The 14,872-nt window shown below is 37.7% G+C and overlaps 1 protein-coding gene across 2 annotated transcripts; it reads right to left on the bottom strand.

Moving 5' to 3' along the window:
• Positions 1 to 374: 374 nt before the first annotated feature.
• LOC133305132 (uncharacterized exonuclease domain-containing protein At3g15140-like) lies at positions 375 to 11,224 on the bottom strand. Of its 2 annotated transcripts, XR_009750720.1 has the most exons (7): positions 10,948 to 11,224; positions 9,577 to 9,779; positions 9,007 to 9,087; positions 2,414 to 2,530; positions 2,152 to 2,275; positions 815 to 1,146; positions 375 to 477 (listed from the first exon to the last, which is right to left on the bottom strand). XR_009750720.1 is itself a non-coding variant. In XM_061505267.1 (6 exons), exons 1-6 carry the CDS (start codon positions 11,170 to 11,172, stop codon positions 946 to 948), a joined length of 951 nt encoding a protein of 316 aa, XP_061361251.1. In that variant the 5' UTR covers positions 11,173 to 11,224; the 3' UTR covers positions 686 to 945. The 2 variants fall into 2 exon arrangements, 1 of the variants encoding a protein (XP_061361251.1); XM_061505267.1 differs by lacking the exon at positions 375 to 477 and having other exon boundaries at positions 686 to 1,146.
• Between the last annotated feature and the right edge of the window lie 3,648 nt (positions 11,225 to 14,872).

Raw genomic sequence — 14,872 nt, 5'->3', positions numbered from 1 at the left:
CTGCTTTGATTCTGAGCACAAATCTTATATTCAAATCATTATAAGCGCCCTTCAAATTCACCTCACATTTATCTCCATCCCCATTAAAAAATTGTAAAAATAGTTTATCCACCTTTCTTTTACTTTTGTATCCCATACCAAATTTTTTTGAATTTCATCATTGATGCATCTAACATGGGTCAAGTCTTTACTTTTCCTATCTATTATCTTTGCAAGTTTACATATATATTTTTCATCACCCTTTCTCCCAAGATTTTTATACAAATAAAAAACCCTTACCTCAAGCCTCTCACACTACTTTCTTAGCATCTTTTTTTGTCAATAAACTTTTGCAAGTTCTCATCAATAGAACATTTATGCAAACATCTAAAACATTCCTTCCTGTACCTTTTTATTCCACCACCACATTTCCTTTGTTTGAAATTCATTCCCTTTGCTTTCTCTAATGCTCCCTTCCATCTTTTTGGTTGCACACACCTAATTAGTGAAAAAAAAAAATATCAAGGTTTTTATTTACCAAAACACAATTTTTTTCCCCACATTTTTCTAACAATAACTTGACATAAGGATCAGAATGCATTAATGAAATGTATATATTTCTGATAAACTATTTGATCGGAAGAAACAAACCATATGCTGCAAGGCCAAGTAAGAATTAAGAACTGTAACTTTATGTAGTTGGCTTTTTAAAAAAATAATGCTTCTTACACAATTACTTTTACAATTGTACATGATAAACCACGTGACCCTATTTGAGTTTAACTAAATTAAAATTGTTTAGGCCACCCACATCTTGAGGAATTCTACTACTTACTAGTGCAAAATTATGTGTACACAAGTCATGCAAGCATCACTACTCCCAGTCTCACAATATGCAGAAACCACTAGAAATCTGCTTTTTTCTTTAGGATAGAAATGAAGTTTCATGCTCCATTGAGAAGTCCGCTATCTAATACGGTTCTTAAAAAGAAAGTTAACATCTGCAGGAGACTTGGGATTCCTCCTTGCTGTAATCTGGATGAGTGCACCATCAACAAGCATGTGCTGCAGTACTCTAGCTATGTTCTTTGTGTCATCAATGCCAAGATGATGACTTCCCAGCAATGGTATTTGTAGTTCCTTCATCATGGTAACCATTCCTGTAGCCTGTTAACCGTTATCAAGGAAACGTATAATAAGTATTGTAAATTAGGATTTAAAACAACGGAGAAAAAATAAGAGAAAAAAAAAAAACCAAGTCCAAGTTTAGGTGTGACATATTCATCCAGATTAAGGGGGCAGGGTTATTTTGTGAAAAGATCATATGCCAGTGCTAGATTTAAAATAATCTATGCCAGTGATATTATTCTTGATGCTCTTAGCTAGTTAATGAGAATGTCATGAATCAACTCTCCTCAAAGCTTAAGTTCTCCTCAAAGCTTAGGTTTTTACGTGAAGATATATGAACAACTTTATACTTTTATATCTTTAACATGTCCTCTCACGGTCTCACCCAAAAGCCCATTGGATATGAAGCATAAACAATGCACAAGCCCAAGTGTTGAAATTTAATTTTTACAATGGGAAACAGTAATAATCAAAACTCTAAACCAATTGATCATAGAGGTTCTAATAATATGTTATGAACCAACTCTGCTAAAAGCTTAACATGTTAAGTGAAGATACATAAATTGTTCTATACTTTTATATCTTTACCAGAAACTAGGTAACACAAGAATTCTTTATATATCCTTTTTCCCCTTTTTCTACTTCGGTTGTTCAATGATTTCGATGTTTCTTAGTTTCTTCTATCCTTACCACTAAAAAGAAAAAGGAGCAGAAGAGAATGGAAAGAACAATTTTTTTCTCACTTTGTAACCAGAATTCGTAGGGTGGACTTGCCAGGTTCAAGGTAAAAGCTTAAAATATATCCAGTTGACTCAAAATTTCATAATTTCTTAGGTTAATGCTCTAAAATCTCAACCTTAAAAATTGATGTCAAATCAATGGCACCCATCTAGAGTTACCACCCAAACAAAGCAATTCATCAACAAGATGAGATATAGAATTTCCATCGAACCACTTACCAAAAGTTCTGTTTGTCATGATGGAAAAAGGAATTAATAATTCTATTTTTTTCTTCTGTCAATTCTAAACATTGAAAGAACTCACCTTCCTATTATAAAAGTTCAGATAGACATCTTTGAGATTAATCCATTCCATGAAATATGGAGGAAGCTTTATCTTTGACACTTCACATTGCTGAGGGACCTTTGTTTTCAAATCCCAATTTCCACTGCAAGTGCAAGAGAATTGGATGTAAAAGAACATATTCTGCTATTCTAGATATATAGGGCAGGAAACAAATGTAACATTACAAATAAGAAAAAGCAAAAGAAGTATAAGAGGTGAACCATGAAGTATTGATATTTACCAAGTTACAAATGCTGCACGATTAAGTTCCCTACCCATCCACAACTGATGTTGCATCAACCAAGCTTCAAATTGTTGAATAACTTCCTTGAATGGTATGGCTGTATCATGCCAAACTCTGGCATAAAGGGGAAAAAAGTCAATCGAAGTAGCATATTTATACTCGGTGGGTACCAGTGGCACTGTTGATTGCAGTAGCAGGTGACAATCCCTTGGTAACTGCTATAATAATATGAATTTGTGTTACAGCTATTGTCAACCTTAAATTATAATCAACAAGTCTTATTTCAGTAGTCTAACCCATTGCTCATCAGACATATCAATTAATAGTAAACTGATGAAACTGAATTTAAAGATGGATATAAATCTGGAATTAAAACAACTATTTGTATTCAAACTTTCCCACAAGCTAAGACACTTTAGCTCATAGAGAATTACAAAGACACTATAATTATCATCCGTAAATGGCTGCAACAGCCTTCAAATAACAAAAAGAAAACCCAAAAGGGACTCCCTGAGTACCCTTTTCCCCATTACTGCACTCACAAATTCAAGATACCTTTACAACTTGCATTCCCTTTCTTATAACTAATTCCCTCACCACCTCTTTCTCTCTCCTCTAACTAACTTCTCTTGCATTTGTTGGAACTGACTCTCTTTCCTTTGGGTCTGTCACAGGTTTGTCACGTGATGTCCATTAGCCCCAATCTCATTTGCCTTCCTATCTGATGAGTCTCTTGGGCCTCTTTCATGTTCTCCATTTAGGCCTCCTTCATGTTCTCCATTTGGGCCTCCTGCATGTCCATGACTTTCCCTTTCCTCCGGTCCACTTCTTCTCCTTCTATTATAAACCTTCAGCAGTCTCCCATCAATTCCCCCCTCCTTAAAAACCACCTTGCCCTCAAGGGGGAAATTAGAAAATTGCACCTGAAAAGTGTCCAGAATCTCCCAAAAATCTTCACACTCTGGTAGCCCCCTCCATTTGACCAAAATCTCAATCTGCCCATTCAGCAGTCTCCTACTAGCAATGACATCTTCTGGCTGCACATACAGCTCCAATGATTCGGCCAAGCATTTTGGGAATTCCAAAATTGGAACGATTGGATCCAGGGCCTTCTTTAATTGGGATACATGGAAAATGGGGTGAATCTTGGCATAATTGGGAAGTAAAAGTTCATAAGCCACTGGACCTATTCGTTTTACAATATCAAAAGGCCCATAATAACGTGGACTAAGTTTTTGGTTCAGGTGTGTGGCCAATGATTTGAGTTTGTAAGGCTGAAGCTTAAGATATACCTTGTGTGTGGCCAATGATTTGAGTTTGTAAGGCTGAAGCTTAAGATATACCTTGTCCCCTACCATATATTCCATAGCTCTCCTTCTTTTATCAGCATACCTTTTCATAAATTCTTGAGCTTTGCACAAATTTTGCTTCAACTCTCCCAAGATAACATCACGGTTCTGCATGAGTTGATCCACGGCCTCTAACTGGGTAGTGCCGCTGTCAAACTGAATTAAAAGTGGAGGATCACGGCCATATAAGGCTCTAAAGGGGGTCATGTTAGTAGACCTGTTATAAGAAGTATTAAACTAGAATTCCGCCCACGGAATCCATTTGACCTAGCCCTTTGGATGTTGACCCACAAAACAGCGAAGATAAGTCTCCACGGTTCTGTTGACAACCTCGGTTTGGCCATCCGTTTGTGGATGATAAGCGGAGCTGAACTTCAATTTGGTGTCCGCCAAGCGGAAAATCTCCCTCCAAAATTTGCTAGCGAACACTTTGTCACGGTCTGACACTATGGATTTGGGAAATCCATGCAAACGGACTATTTCTCTGACAAATACAACAGCAACCTGTTGGGCAGTAAAGGGATGAGATAATGGAATGAAATGAGCATATTTGGTTAGGCGGTCAACCACTACAAATAAAGTATCCATGCCATGGGATTTAGGTAACCCTCCAATAAAGTCCATGGTTATTTCTTCCCACACTTTGTCTGGCACCCCTAACGGCTGCAATAATCCAGCAGGAGCTAAATGACAATATTTCTGTTGTTGACAAATGCTACATGCTTGTACAAATGCTGCTACATCCCTTCTCATTCACCTCCAATAAAACAGAGTGGAAATCCTTTTAAATGTCCTCAACTCCCCTGAATGTCCTCCCCAAGGTGAAGCATGAAACTCTTGTAAAAGTAAGGGAATATGAGGTGATCTTTGAGGGAGAACCAGCTTACCATGATACCACAAACAGCCACGATTGAACTTGTATCAAGGGTGTGCATTGGGGTCCTGTAAAATTTCTCGTATCACTTTGTTGCTGAACTCATCGGCCAACAGCTCCTCAGCCAAGGATTGCAACTTGGGGCTGGATAGCATAGTTAACTCTTTAAACTCCATTACCCGTGAGAGAGCATCTGCAGCCCTGTTTTCCACTCTCGGTTTATATTGGATTTCAAAGTCAAATCCTAACAGCTTTGCCACCAACCTTTGCTGCCCTTCTGCCATTAACCTTTGCTCAGTTAGAAACTTCAAACTCCTCTGATCAGTCCTTGTAAAAAATTTGTGGCCCAGTAGGTAATGTCGCTATTTATGTACAACAAACACAATGGCTTTGAGCTCCCTTTCATACACGGATAAATTCCTAGCATGATCAGAAAAAGCTTAACTCAAAAAAGCTATAGGGACAGCATCTTGCATTAATACTGCCCCCATGCCCAACCCTGATGCATCCGTTTCCACCACAAATTGTTTTTCAAAGTTGGGTAGAGCCAATGTGGGTAGTCTCATCATTGCTTGTTTCAATTCCTCAAAAGCCTTCTCTGCTATATCACTCCATACGAAGCTGTCCTTCTTGAGTAAATGAGTTACTGGTCTTGCCTTCAACCCATAATCTTTCACAAATCTTCTATAATATCCGGTAATTCCCAAGAACCTTCTCAAGCCTTTTAAATTCTTAGGCCGTGGCCACAACCGCATCACCTCCACCTTGCTCTGATCTGCCTTAACCCCATCTCTACTGATTATGTGGCCCAAATATTCCAGCTCTTCCCTCCCAAAACTACACTTTTTCTTGATAGCTTGTAGCCTATTCTGCCTTAGAATTTCGAGCACTTGAGTTAAATGTTGAACATGAGATTGAACATCCTTGCTATACACCAAGATGTCATCAAAGAAAACCAATACAAAACTCTGCAGAAATGGCCTGAATATCTCATTCATCAGTGCTTGAAATGTCGAGGGAGCGTTTTTTAGGCCAAAGGGCATTACAATGTATTCGTAATGACCCTCATGTGTCCTAAACGCCGTTTTCGCAATGTCCTCCACACACATCCGAATCTGGTTATATCCAGATTTCAGATCCAATTTAAAAAATATTACTGCTCCTCCTAGCTCGTCCATCAGCTCATCAATCATTGGCATGGGGAATCTGTCTGTCACAGTGATGTGGTTGAGAGCCCTGTAATCGACGCAGAATCTCCAGCTTCCATCTTTTTTCTTCACAAGGATCAAAGGGCTAGAATAAGGGCTATTGCTGGGTCTGATCATCCCCGCAATTAGCATGTCCTTCACAAATTTCTCGATCTCCTCCTTCTGATAACGAGGGTATCGATATGGCCTAATATTAGAGATATCCCCCCTTCCTTCAGAATTATTCGATGGTCACATGCTCTGGACGGAGGAAGCTCTTGAGGAGTTTTAAAGACATCCTCATAATTATGTAACACCTGCATCATCTCCTCTGTCACTTCCTGTATTTTTATCTCCTCTACCGACAAGAGACTCAGCTCAATATAATACTTTTCTGCCCCTTTTCTCCATGTTTTCCCCATCTTCTTAAAAGACATCATACTTTTGGTCTCGGATGGATCTCCTTTCAGCTCCACCACTCCATTAGACGTGGGTATTTTCAGATGGAGGTCTCTGAAATTTGCCTTGAACTCCCCCAAAGTTGCCAGCCACTCAAACCCCAATATAGCATCCACACCATTTAAATGGAAAAGATAAAAATCTTGAATCACAGTCAAATTAGGGAAGGAGATGGTTACCTGTCTACAGACTCCCTTATTTTGTACCTGATTCCTACCTCCACTTTATGCGTAGTCGACCCATCCATCGGCAAGTTCAGTTCCTTTGCCAATTGATCGTGTATAAAATAGTGTGTTGCTCATGAATCCACCAATATCATTACGGTTCGCCCAATATTTTCCCCCATACCTTTAGAGAGTGGTTCGACGTCACCCCCACCACGCTATGCATGCTCAGCCTCAGATGTTGCTCTCTGTCGTCATCCATGGCTGCTATCGCTTCGTCTTCTTCGTTTATTTCCTCCCCTTCGTCCCCGATGCCGAGCAACATCACTCGAAGATGAGGATTGCCATAGATGTGGTCTGCCGAGTAAGGTGCGTCGCACCTATAACACAAATTCTGGCGACGGTAGTCCGCCATCTTTTCCGCCGACAACCGCCTGAATCGTGGGTTGCGTCTTTCACCCGTGACATTTTCCCTTGTCCCCCCAAGTGTGGATCCTTGTCCTTCTCCGATCTCAGCTGTCAGTTGCCCTAAGTTGGCATTGGGCCGTGATTGTGGCCCGTTACTCCTAGAAAAATTATTGTTACTGGACCCCCTCCCATTTGTGCTCAGCCCTGGTTGATTATTTCTAATTGTCAACGCGGGCTTTTGATGAAAACCTGATCCAGGCCCAACACCCATGCGACCCACATTTACTCCTCCCTTCCCTGTTACCATTTCTTTCTCCTCGACCCGTTGTGCCAACCTCACCTCTGCCCGGATTCCTTCTCGCAAACCATTGAGGAACGCAGCCTTCATAACCTCATCATCTGCATCTCTTAGTGGTACCGCAAGCATTTCGAAATTTTCCCTGTACTCTGAAACCGTCCCCAGCTGCCTCAAACACATGAGTGCTTCAAATGGATTTCCAGAAGACGACGTGTGGAATCTTTGCAACAATGCCGAACGAAGTTGGGCCCACTCAATGTTAGGGTTCCTTGATTCCCACCATTGGAACCAGTTCAGTGCCTTACCCTCCATGCAAATCGATGCAGCCTCCACCTGTTCTTCTGGCGGAATTTGATTATTCCGGAAATACCTTTCAGCTCGATAAATCCATCCATATGGACCGTCTCCGGCGAAGTATGGAACCTCCAATCGCCGCATACGATCTTCGTCCCTACCCAAAACTCCATTACGACTACCTCTCCCATCATTTCCTGGTCCGTTGTTGTTCGAACCCCTCCCTACTCCTGAGTTAGGATCATGTTGATCCACCCTATCAAAGTACGCCAAAACTGTTTCTCGGAGTTGACGCATCTCAGTGGTCATTTCCCCCATCCTTCCTTCAAATTGGGTCGTTCTTCGTTCTATAGACTCCATTCTAGCCTCCATTTTGGTTAATACCATTCACTGCTCCAAGGAACGGGAGCTTTGATACCAAAATGATGAAACTGAATTTAAAGATGGATATAAATCTGGAATTAAAACAACTATTTGTATTCAAACTTTCCCACAAGCTAAGACACTTTAGCTCATAGAGAATTACAAAGACACTACGATTATCATCCGTAAATGGCTGCAACAGCCTTCAAATAACAAAAAGAAAATCCAAAAGGGACTCCCTGAGTACCCTCTTCCCCATTACTCCACTCACAAATTCAAGATACCTTTACAACTTGCATTCCCTTTCTTATAACTAATTCCCTCACCACCTCTTTCTCTCTCCTCTAACTAACTTCTCTTGCATTTGTTGGAACTGACTCTCTTTCCTTTGGGTCTGTCACAGGTTTGTCACGTGATGTCCATTAGCCCCAATCTCATTTTCCTTCCTATCTGATGAGTCTCTTGGGCCTCTTTCATGTTCTCCATTTGGGCCTCCTTCATGTTCTCCATTTGGGCCTCCTGCATGTCCATGACTTTCCCTTTCCTCCGGTCCACTTCTTCTCCTTCTATTATAAACCTTCAGCAGTCTCCCATCTTTCTATTATAAATCTATTATAAACTATTATAAACTGTTGAGATATATAGCCCCACATTAGTTGTATGAGCAACTAATGTGGAGTTTATAAGGCATTGAGCACTCTCACCCTTTGAGCTAGCTCCCACATTATTTCTCTTTCACTGGTTAGTATCATGCCAAACTCTGGCATAAAGGGGAAAAAAAGTCAATCGAAGTAGCATATTTATACTCGGTGGTTACCAGTGGCACTGTTGGTTGCAGTAGCAGGTGACAATCCCTTGGTAACTGCTATAATAATATGAATTTGTGTTACAGCTATTGTCAACCTTAAATTAAAATCAACAAATCTTATTTCAGTAGTCTAACCCATTGCTCATCAGACATATCAATTAATAGTAAACACTTCTCTACAAATTTTTACTGCAAGCAAAGCAACCTTCAATTACAAATATTACAGTTAAAGCACTACATGAAGAAACAGAATTGGAGCAGAGGAGTTGTACCTGCACTTGTTAGACTGCTTTTGGTAGTAAAATTGAAAATGAAAACCGAGAAGATTGTATAAAGATCACAAGTATGAATCAGTTAAGGATAGTAAAGCAGATTAAATTGCATACCTATCAACTCCAAATTTTCCATACTTTCCTTCAATGTATTCATTTATTCTTTGTTCGCTCATTTTTGAGGGCCTCACAAACCTGTTAAACAGTTAAAGGAACAACGCAAAAGTAAAATTGTAAGACATGCAAAAAAGAAGAAGAAGATCATCATATATACATTGTATTTTCAAAAGAAACTAATTCAAAGAAATTCAAAAAATACTAATCTCAAATATGTAGCAAGACTCCTAACCCAGCCGTTGCATTTAAGGGTTTAAAACTCAAGAGCGTACTATTCAATTCAATGGATAAACTACTTCCAAAATAATTTCTAATATCCAAATGATGACTATGTATAATTAGAATTTGATCTTTCTGATAATCACTATATTCTAAGAAAAGTAATTTCAACATTTTATCCTTCAAACATTCTTTCCCTTTAAATATTCTTTCTGGAACTATAAAACACAATAAAAAGCAATACACAATTACAAAAAATAAAAAAAAATAAAAAGAAAAACGGGTATATCTCAGGCAATCATAGAACACGGCTCCTGCTAGACACGCTATAAAGTGGCAGATCAAAACCTGTGGAAAATGTCTTCAACTTGCATTGTTTTTGCACTAATCATTAGAACTGGAAACTCAAGAATCTCAACCCTACCCTCTAAATCAAGCACAAGGAAAAAGTCTAGATTCTGAGAGCTTATTTTGTTTAACTCAGCAGTAGTCACTTGAAGCTCCCTGCAGCAATCATGATTAAACCTCTCAAGGTGGATAGGATCATCCATCTGCAAATTTGGAGACAAGAAAACATCTTCAACAAAACTATAGATACTATATTCACTTATAAAATTATCAATGTACTACAAAGACACAGCTTTCCAGTTCGTAAGCTGCAAGTCTTATTTTCCAGAATGAGTCATATTCAATTCAATTCAGCTGATATCTTCCTACAATATTCTTATACACTTAATAAACATCAAGGGCTGGGGTCTCTGAATAAGTAAATTGTCTATCCTAGTAACATCCCATCATTACATAATATATTTGAGAAAACACATGAATAAAGCTTATTCCTGTTCCTCAATACCATATTCCAAAACTAGAAGTAAATGACTTAATTAGCTATCTTCCCAGTTCCCACAAAGTCAAGCACTCAAGCTCATCTACCAGGCCTGCAACACATAACAATGTAATGGAACCAGGTTTCCCCTGTAAGTACAGGATCCAAACCTACTGAGAATTGTACATGTAACTGGACAATTGAGCAAGCAGCATTGACATGAAAAAACACTTCTTAATAAACCCAGTGCGACACACAAGTCAGCATGCTCCGAACAAAGTGATTCCTCTCTAATATTCACGAGAATAATTCTTTATCCTCCTAATTACTAAATGAAGAAAATATTGAACACTTTTTATGTTCCCAATATATTAAACGTCTCTACTATTCGGGAGTGGATCATCTCATGTAAAAAAGTGATCATGTTATTTGATCCCAATAACTCATTGATGACGAGATAAGAGAGAGAAAATTGTATAATTTTTAAATTAGAAATTATGATCAAATAATATGACCATATTTTGATTCCAACCACTTTTTCAGATGAGAGGATACACTTCCTACTATTCATTTAATACTTTTTATTTTAGTACATAATACTTTCATTGTTAAGTATGATGAGATGTTTTAGGAGGATACCGCATTACTAAAATGATAAATACATGCTTACTAAAAAAAAATCGAAGAATACATAATAAGGTGGCGGTGATCAACTATGCAACAAAGTCATCTCATTCTTTACCAGTGAAACAATTGATCAAACACGTGGCACACAAAACCAGTATCATCCAGAATTCTCCGAATGACAATAAAAGCGTCAAACTTGGGTTGAGCAAAGATTACCCAGCAACAGAAACGAAGTTTAAGTTGATGGGTCGTAAAAAAGTAGCTACCTTGGTGCACTTTCCCTGAGTGTGGTACAAGCACATGGGTTTCCAGGGAAACTGAGGCTTGTATGAAGAAGGGGTATGAGAAGTGGAAAGAGAGGCATAGAGGGTGAGGGAGTGTACTGGAGGAAGATATAGATAATTGGAGTGCATGGTAAGAGGTGAAAGGGACGAAACCAAACGATTACGATGTGACAAAATCTTGGGCAAACATGTTCTGAGAATCGACATCACTGTTCGTTGAGTAGATTGTGAAGCATGCTGGAGTTGAATCGACTCATGAATTTTTAAAGTCCGTGCGGCTCACGTGAAGTTCTCATTTTGTTTTATTTTAAATCTAATGGATTGGATTCATAGTACGTGTCACCATCCACTCTGTTTTGCTAATTTATTACTGTTATCGATTCGGTTTTAACAAGTGAATTACTAATGAACCCATTATATTAAATTTATATAATTATATACAATACGGAAAAAATTGTTTTTCATTTTAAATAACATAACACTCTGTATTTTTAAGAGAGAGACAAACATAGAAAAAAAAAATATTTAAATTTTAAATTAAAAAAAAATTACTCATCTTCTCTCACCCATGATTTATACAATTTTTCTTAGCACAAAAATAAAATAACAAAATGCTACTCGTGTCGACTTGGTTTGTTACGCAATCTGGAATTCTAGCGCCAACAATATTAAAAATAAAAAAAACACATTTGAAGGTCATAAGCACTCATAAATCAAGACAGCCATGAAATTTCCTTCACATACAAATTTATAAGCTCACAAAGGAGCTGACGCTATGCGAGAGAGAGCTAATATGAGTCCTAATTCTTGTTTATGGAATTAGTTAACCAAGATGCAATAGTCGTCAATTTATACAAGAAAGTAAAATGAAATAGCTCAAGAAAATGAAGTACAAGAAATTGAGGAACAACTAACTATATTATTCTGGCAGCATTGCTTTATGACTAAACTAAGAGATAATTATGTCCCAAAAAGTTCTGAGATTTTACGTCAAGAAAGTAGATGTTATAATCTTTCTAACAATGTATTGTTTATGATTTTTGGATAAGTTGGTACTGAGATATGATACAAAAATGTGAAGGTGGCTGTCCAAATTGCCTAATGTCAAGAAAATCTTATTGAATTTATAACACTTTCTGCGGGTGGACTACTTAATTACCTGCTCTCCAATTTTCCAAAATTAAGGTACTCTTGTTTAGCTTTCCTTCAAGTCTAAGAACACCTTAATTGGTTTAATATAATTTAAATTACAACCTCTTATCTGAGAGGAGGTTGCTTAATAATATAACTTGAGTCATAACAATTTTAATGAAGAGTTCCAAATATAAGGCATATACATACACATAAATTCTCATTAATGTCGATGTTATAGGCGCAATTGGATTTGCGGAAGTGTTTAGACTGTTGAAGTTTGGGATACGACGAATCATCATCGTTCTAATTTATCTTTTGTCGCGCAAATCTGTGCAGTATCTCATCGTGATTGATTTCTCTTTACGAACTGCTCTCCTCTGCATTGTAGAACAAACAATCTCCTTGAGGCTGGCTAGTGGTAGATCTTTCATACTATCTCTCAAAGGGCAAAAGGTGGTGTGTGAGCACTCTCTCACTATGACCTTACCTCAGCCTCTACAACCACAAAGTGAAGACTTAAGGCTGATGAATGTGTAGAATATATATGGATTCCAAGAAACCCTAACCATAAGCTGAATGAGATCTAGGCTTTTTGAGCTCTTCTTACACATTAAGCCCAATTGAACTTTTAATGTTTACCGGCTAATGAGATGCCCATATTTTAGAAGACCTAATAAGAGGCAACATAAAAGAAAAGTTATGCGAATAAAGAAGAGAATTTTCTATTGATGACAATCTTATCCTGATAGCTATGTAGTTGAAATTGGGCCCCAAAATAAGGTCTAGAATTCTACTACCACAGGTAAACTCCATAAATAAGAGGTAAAGCCTATATGTATAACCAAATCTCTCTCTTACTGTTATATGGTCACTATGCACACACACCACCTCATTGCCAAAAGTCATTTCTATCAGTGCGCAATGGTCTGTCACCTCAAAGGATATCTCCTTCATAGATATCTTCGAGAGAGCATTAGATCCAAAATCAATTTACTAATATTTGACTAGACACCTCTATCATTTGAACAAATCATAATGCAAGAGCAAAACCCAACAGATATCTGGATAGTCTGTAACTTCTTATTCCTCTATATCTACGATATTGTTTCTTCCTTTCTCCAAATTTAAAGTCATCCAACATGGAGTACATATCAATATAATTTACACGTTGTTCAAATTTACAATTCTCAACATACTTGACTGAGTACATCCATCCCAATCAGAATAAAACATCCCCTTGTATAAGCCATCAAGTTATACATTAAGTTACATGCCTTCAGCTCTTAAGCTACAAAATACAGTCATTATTCAAATATTGTATTTATTCAACATCATCAAATCCAACAAAATAACAAGACAGTTCACGTGTCATCTATTTGGGATGTGCACAACTATTTGTTACTTGCAACAAGGTCAGATTAATTACACATATATATATATATATATCTATCTATCTGCATAAGTGTACCATCATTCAAGCCATATGAATATCCTTTTACAGTGAAACCATATTCCACCAAATTTGGTGTGTGTGCCCCAATTGTCTATAATATACATGCACTGAGCTCAAGCATCCAATGAGTGTCCCCTCGTGTGACAATTGTAATTCCAATATATACAAATATGGAACCGAAGTTCCTTAACCTTGGCGTTGAGAAATTTAAGTGTGAATGATTAAGTGAAAAAGTCTCACAATGGTTAAGAATGGACTAAGTGAGCACCATATAAGTGGAAGGACTCATGCATCTAATACCTTAAGATTTTGGGTTTGATTGTAATGTTTCAAGTCCACTTACTTGCCCCATAGTTGGCGATCTCTCCCCACTATGAGCTCCCCCTGCACGACCCAACAATTGGTATTAGAGCTAATGGTGGATTGGCCTGTGGTGATCAGAGTACATCTTGATGTGGGATGTAACAGCCCGTTGTACACCGGTATTATTAACATTGATTATAATGTTAAGCGCAGTTACAATCACATCAGTCTATTTAAAAATATGGGTAAACTTTTCCCTTTTCGTTACGTATACAATTTAAAACAACATAAAGCGTAATAATACAAACTGTGATCGTAACTGAATTCTAAATACGATATTAATATTTTACTTGCCTAACTATCATACAATACTTATTTTAAGTTGCTAAGAGGTTCCCATAAACCAACTTAGCCCAAAACTCATTTTTAGCATTTTCTTAAAACAAAGTTCCCTTCTATTTTTACATAAATGGGCGTGAAACACTCTTTATTAATTTCCCATCTTTTAGTATGTTAAAATAGGCTCTTTTACCTTTTCAACAAGGTATCACACGCCTCCTTTGGAGTTTTTTTAGCTCCGCTTATAATCATTTGAAGTTGGACAAGCAAAGCTGCCAACCAACTACAAACGGGGCACCAAACATCCCTCCCCATTTCTACGATTCCCAATTTTTTACTCAACCAAATGATTTCAAATTTTTACACAGAATGATCTTCAATTTCATATGTCATAAGCCTAATTTGAGTAAGAATTGAGGGAGATATGATTTTTGGAAGTAAGGACCCGTAGCTGTCCCTTGAACAGGCCCGTCTGGGCAGTCTGTGTTCCCTTCGTCCTACAGAACACTATACAACTCTAAATGGCACCAAATTTTGGGACAACATATCGACATCCTAAGTTTTAAAATTGTGTATGGTACATTCCATTTGGACATCTGTGGAAGGAGATATAGTCTCCCAAAGTTGGCCTAAAAACTGATCATTTCTTAGAAAATTCGACGACATTTCCTTTGTTTT

This window comes from Gastrolobium bilobum, unplaced genomic scaffold, assembly GCF_033153095.1.
Source record: "Gastrolobium bilobum isolate Gb01-03AN ecotype WA unplaced genomic scaffold, APGP_CSIRO_Gbil_v1 utg6234, whole genome shotgun sequence".
NCBI lineage: Eukaryota > Viridiplantae > Streptophyta > Magnoliopsida > Fabales > Fabaceae > Gastrolobium > Gastrolobium bilobum.
Note: the sequence above shows the minus strand (reverse complement) of the source record. Positions and strands in the feature narration are given on the sequence as shown.

Coding starts and splice junctions, on each gene's coding strand:
- LOC133305132 (XM_061505267.1), bottom strand. CDS start 11,172: ATGTCGATTCTCAGAACATGTTTGCCCAAGATTTTGTCACATCGTAAT. Junction 2,531..9,006: donor GGAAAATTTGGAGTTGATAG/GTATGCAATTTA, acceptor CCTTTATGCCAG/AGTTTGGCATGATACAGCCA. Junction 2,276..2,413: donor CGTGCAGCATTTGTAACTTG/GTAAATATCAAT, acceptor TTGCACTTGCAG/TGGAAATTGGGATTTGAAAA.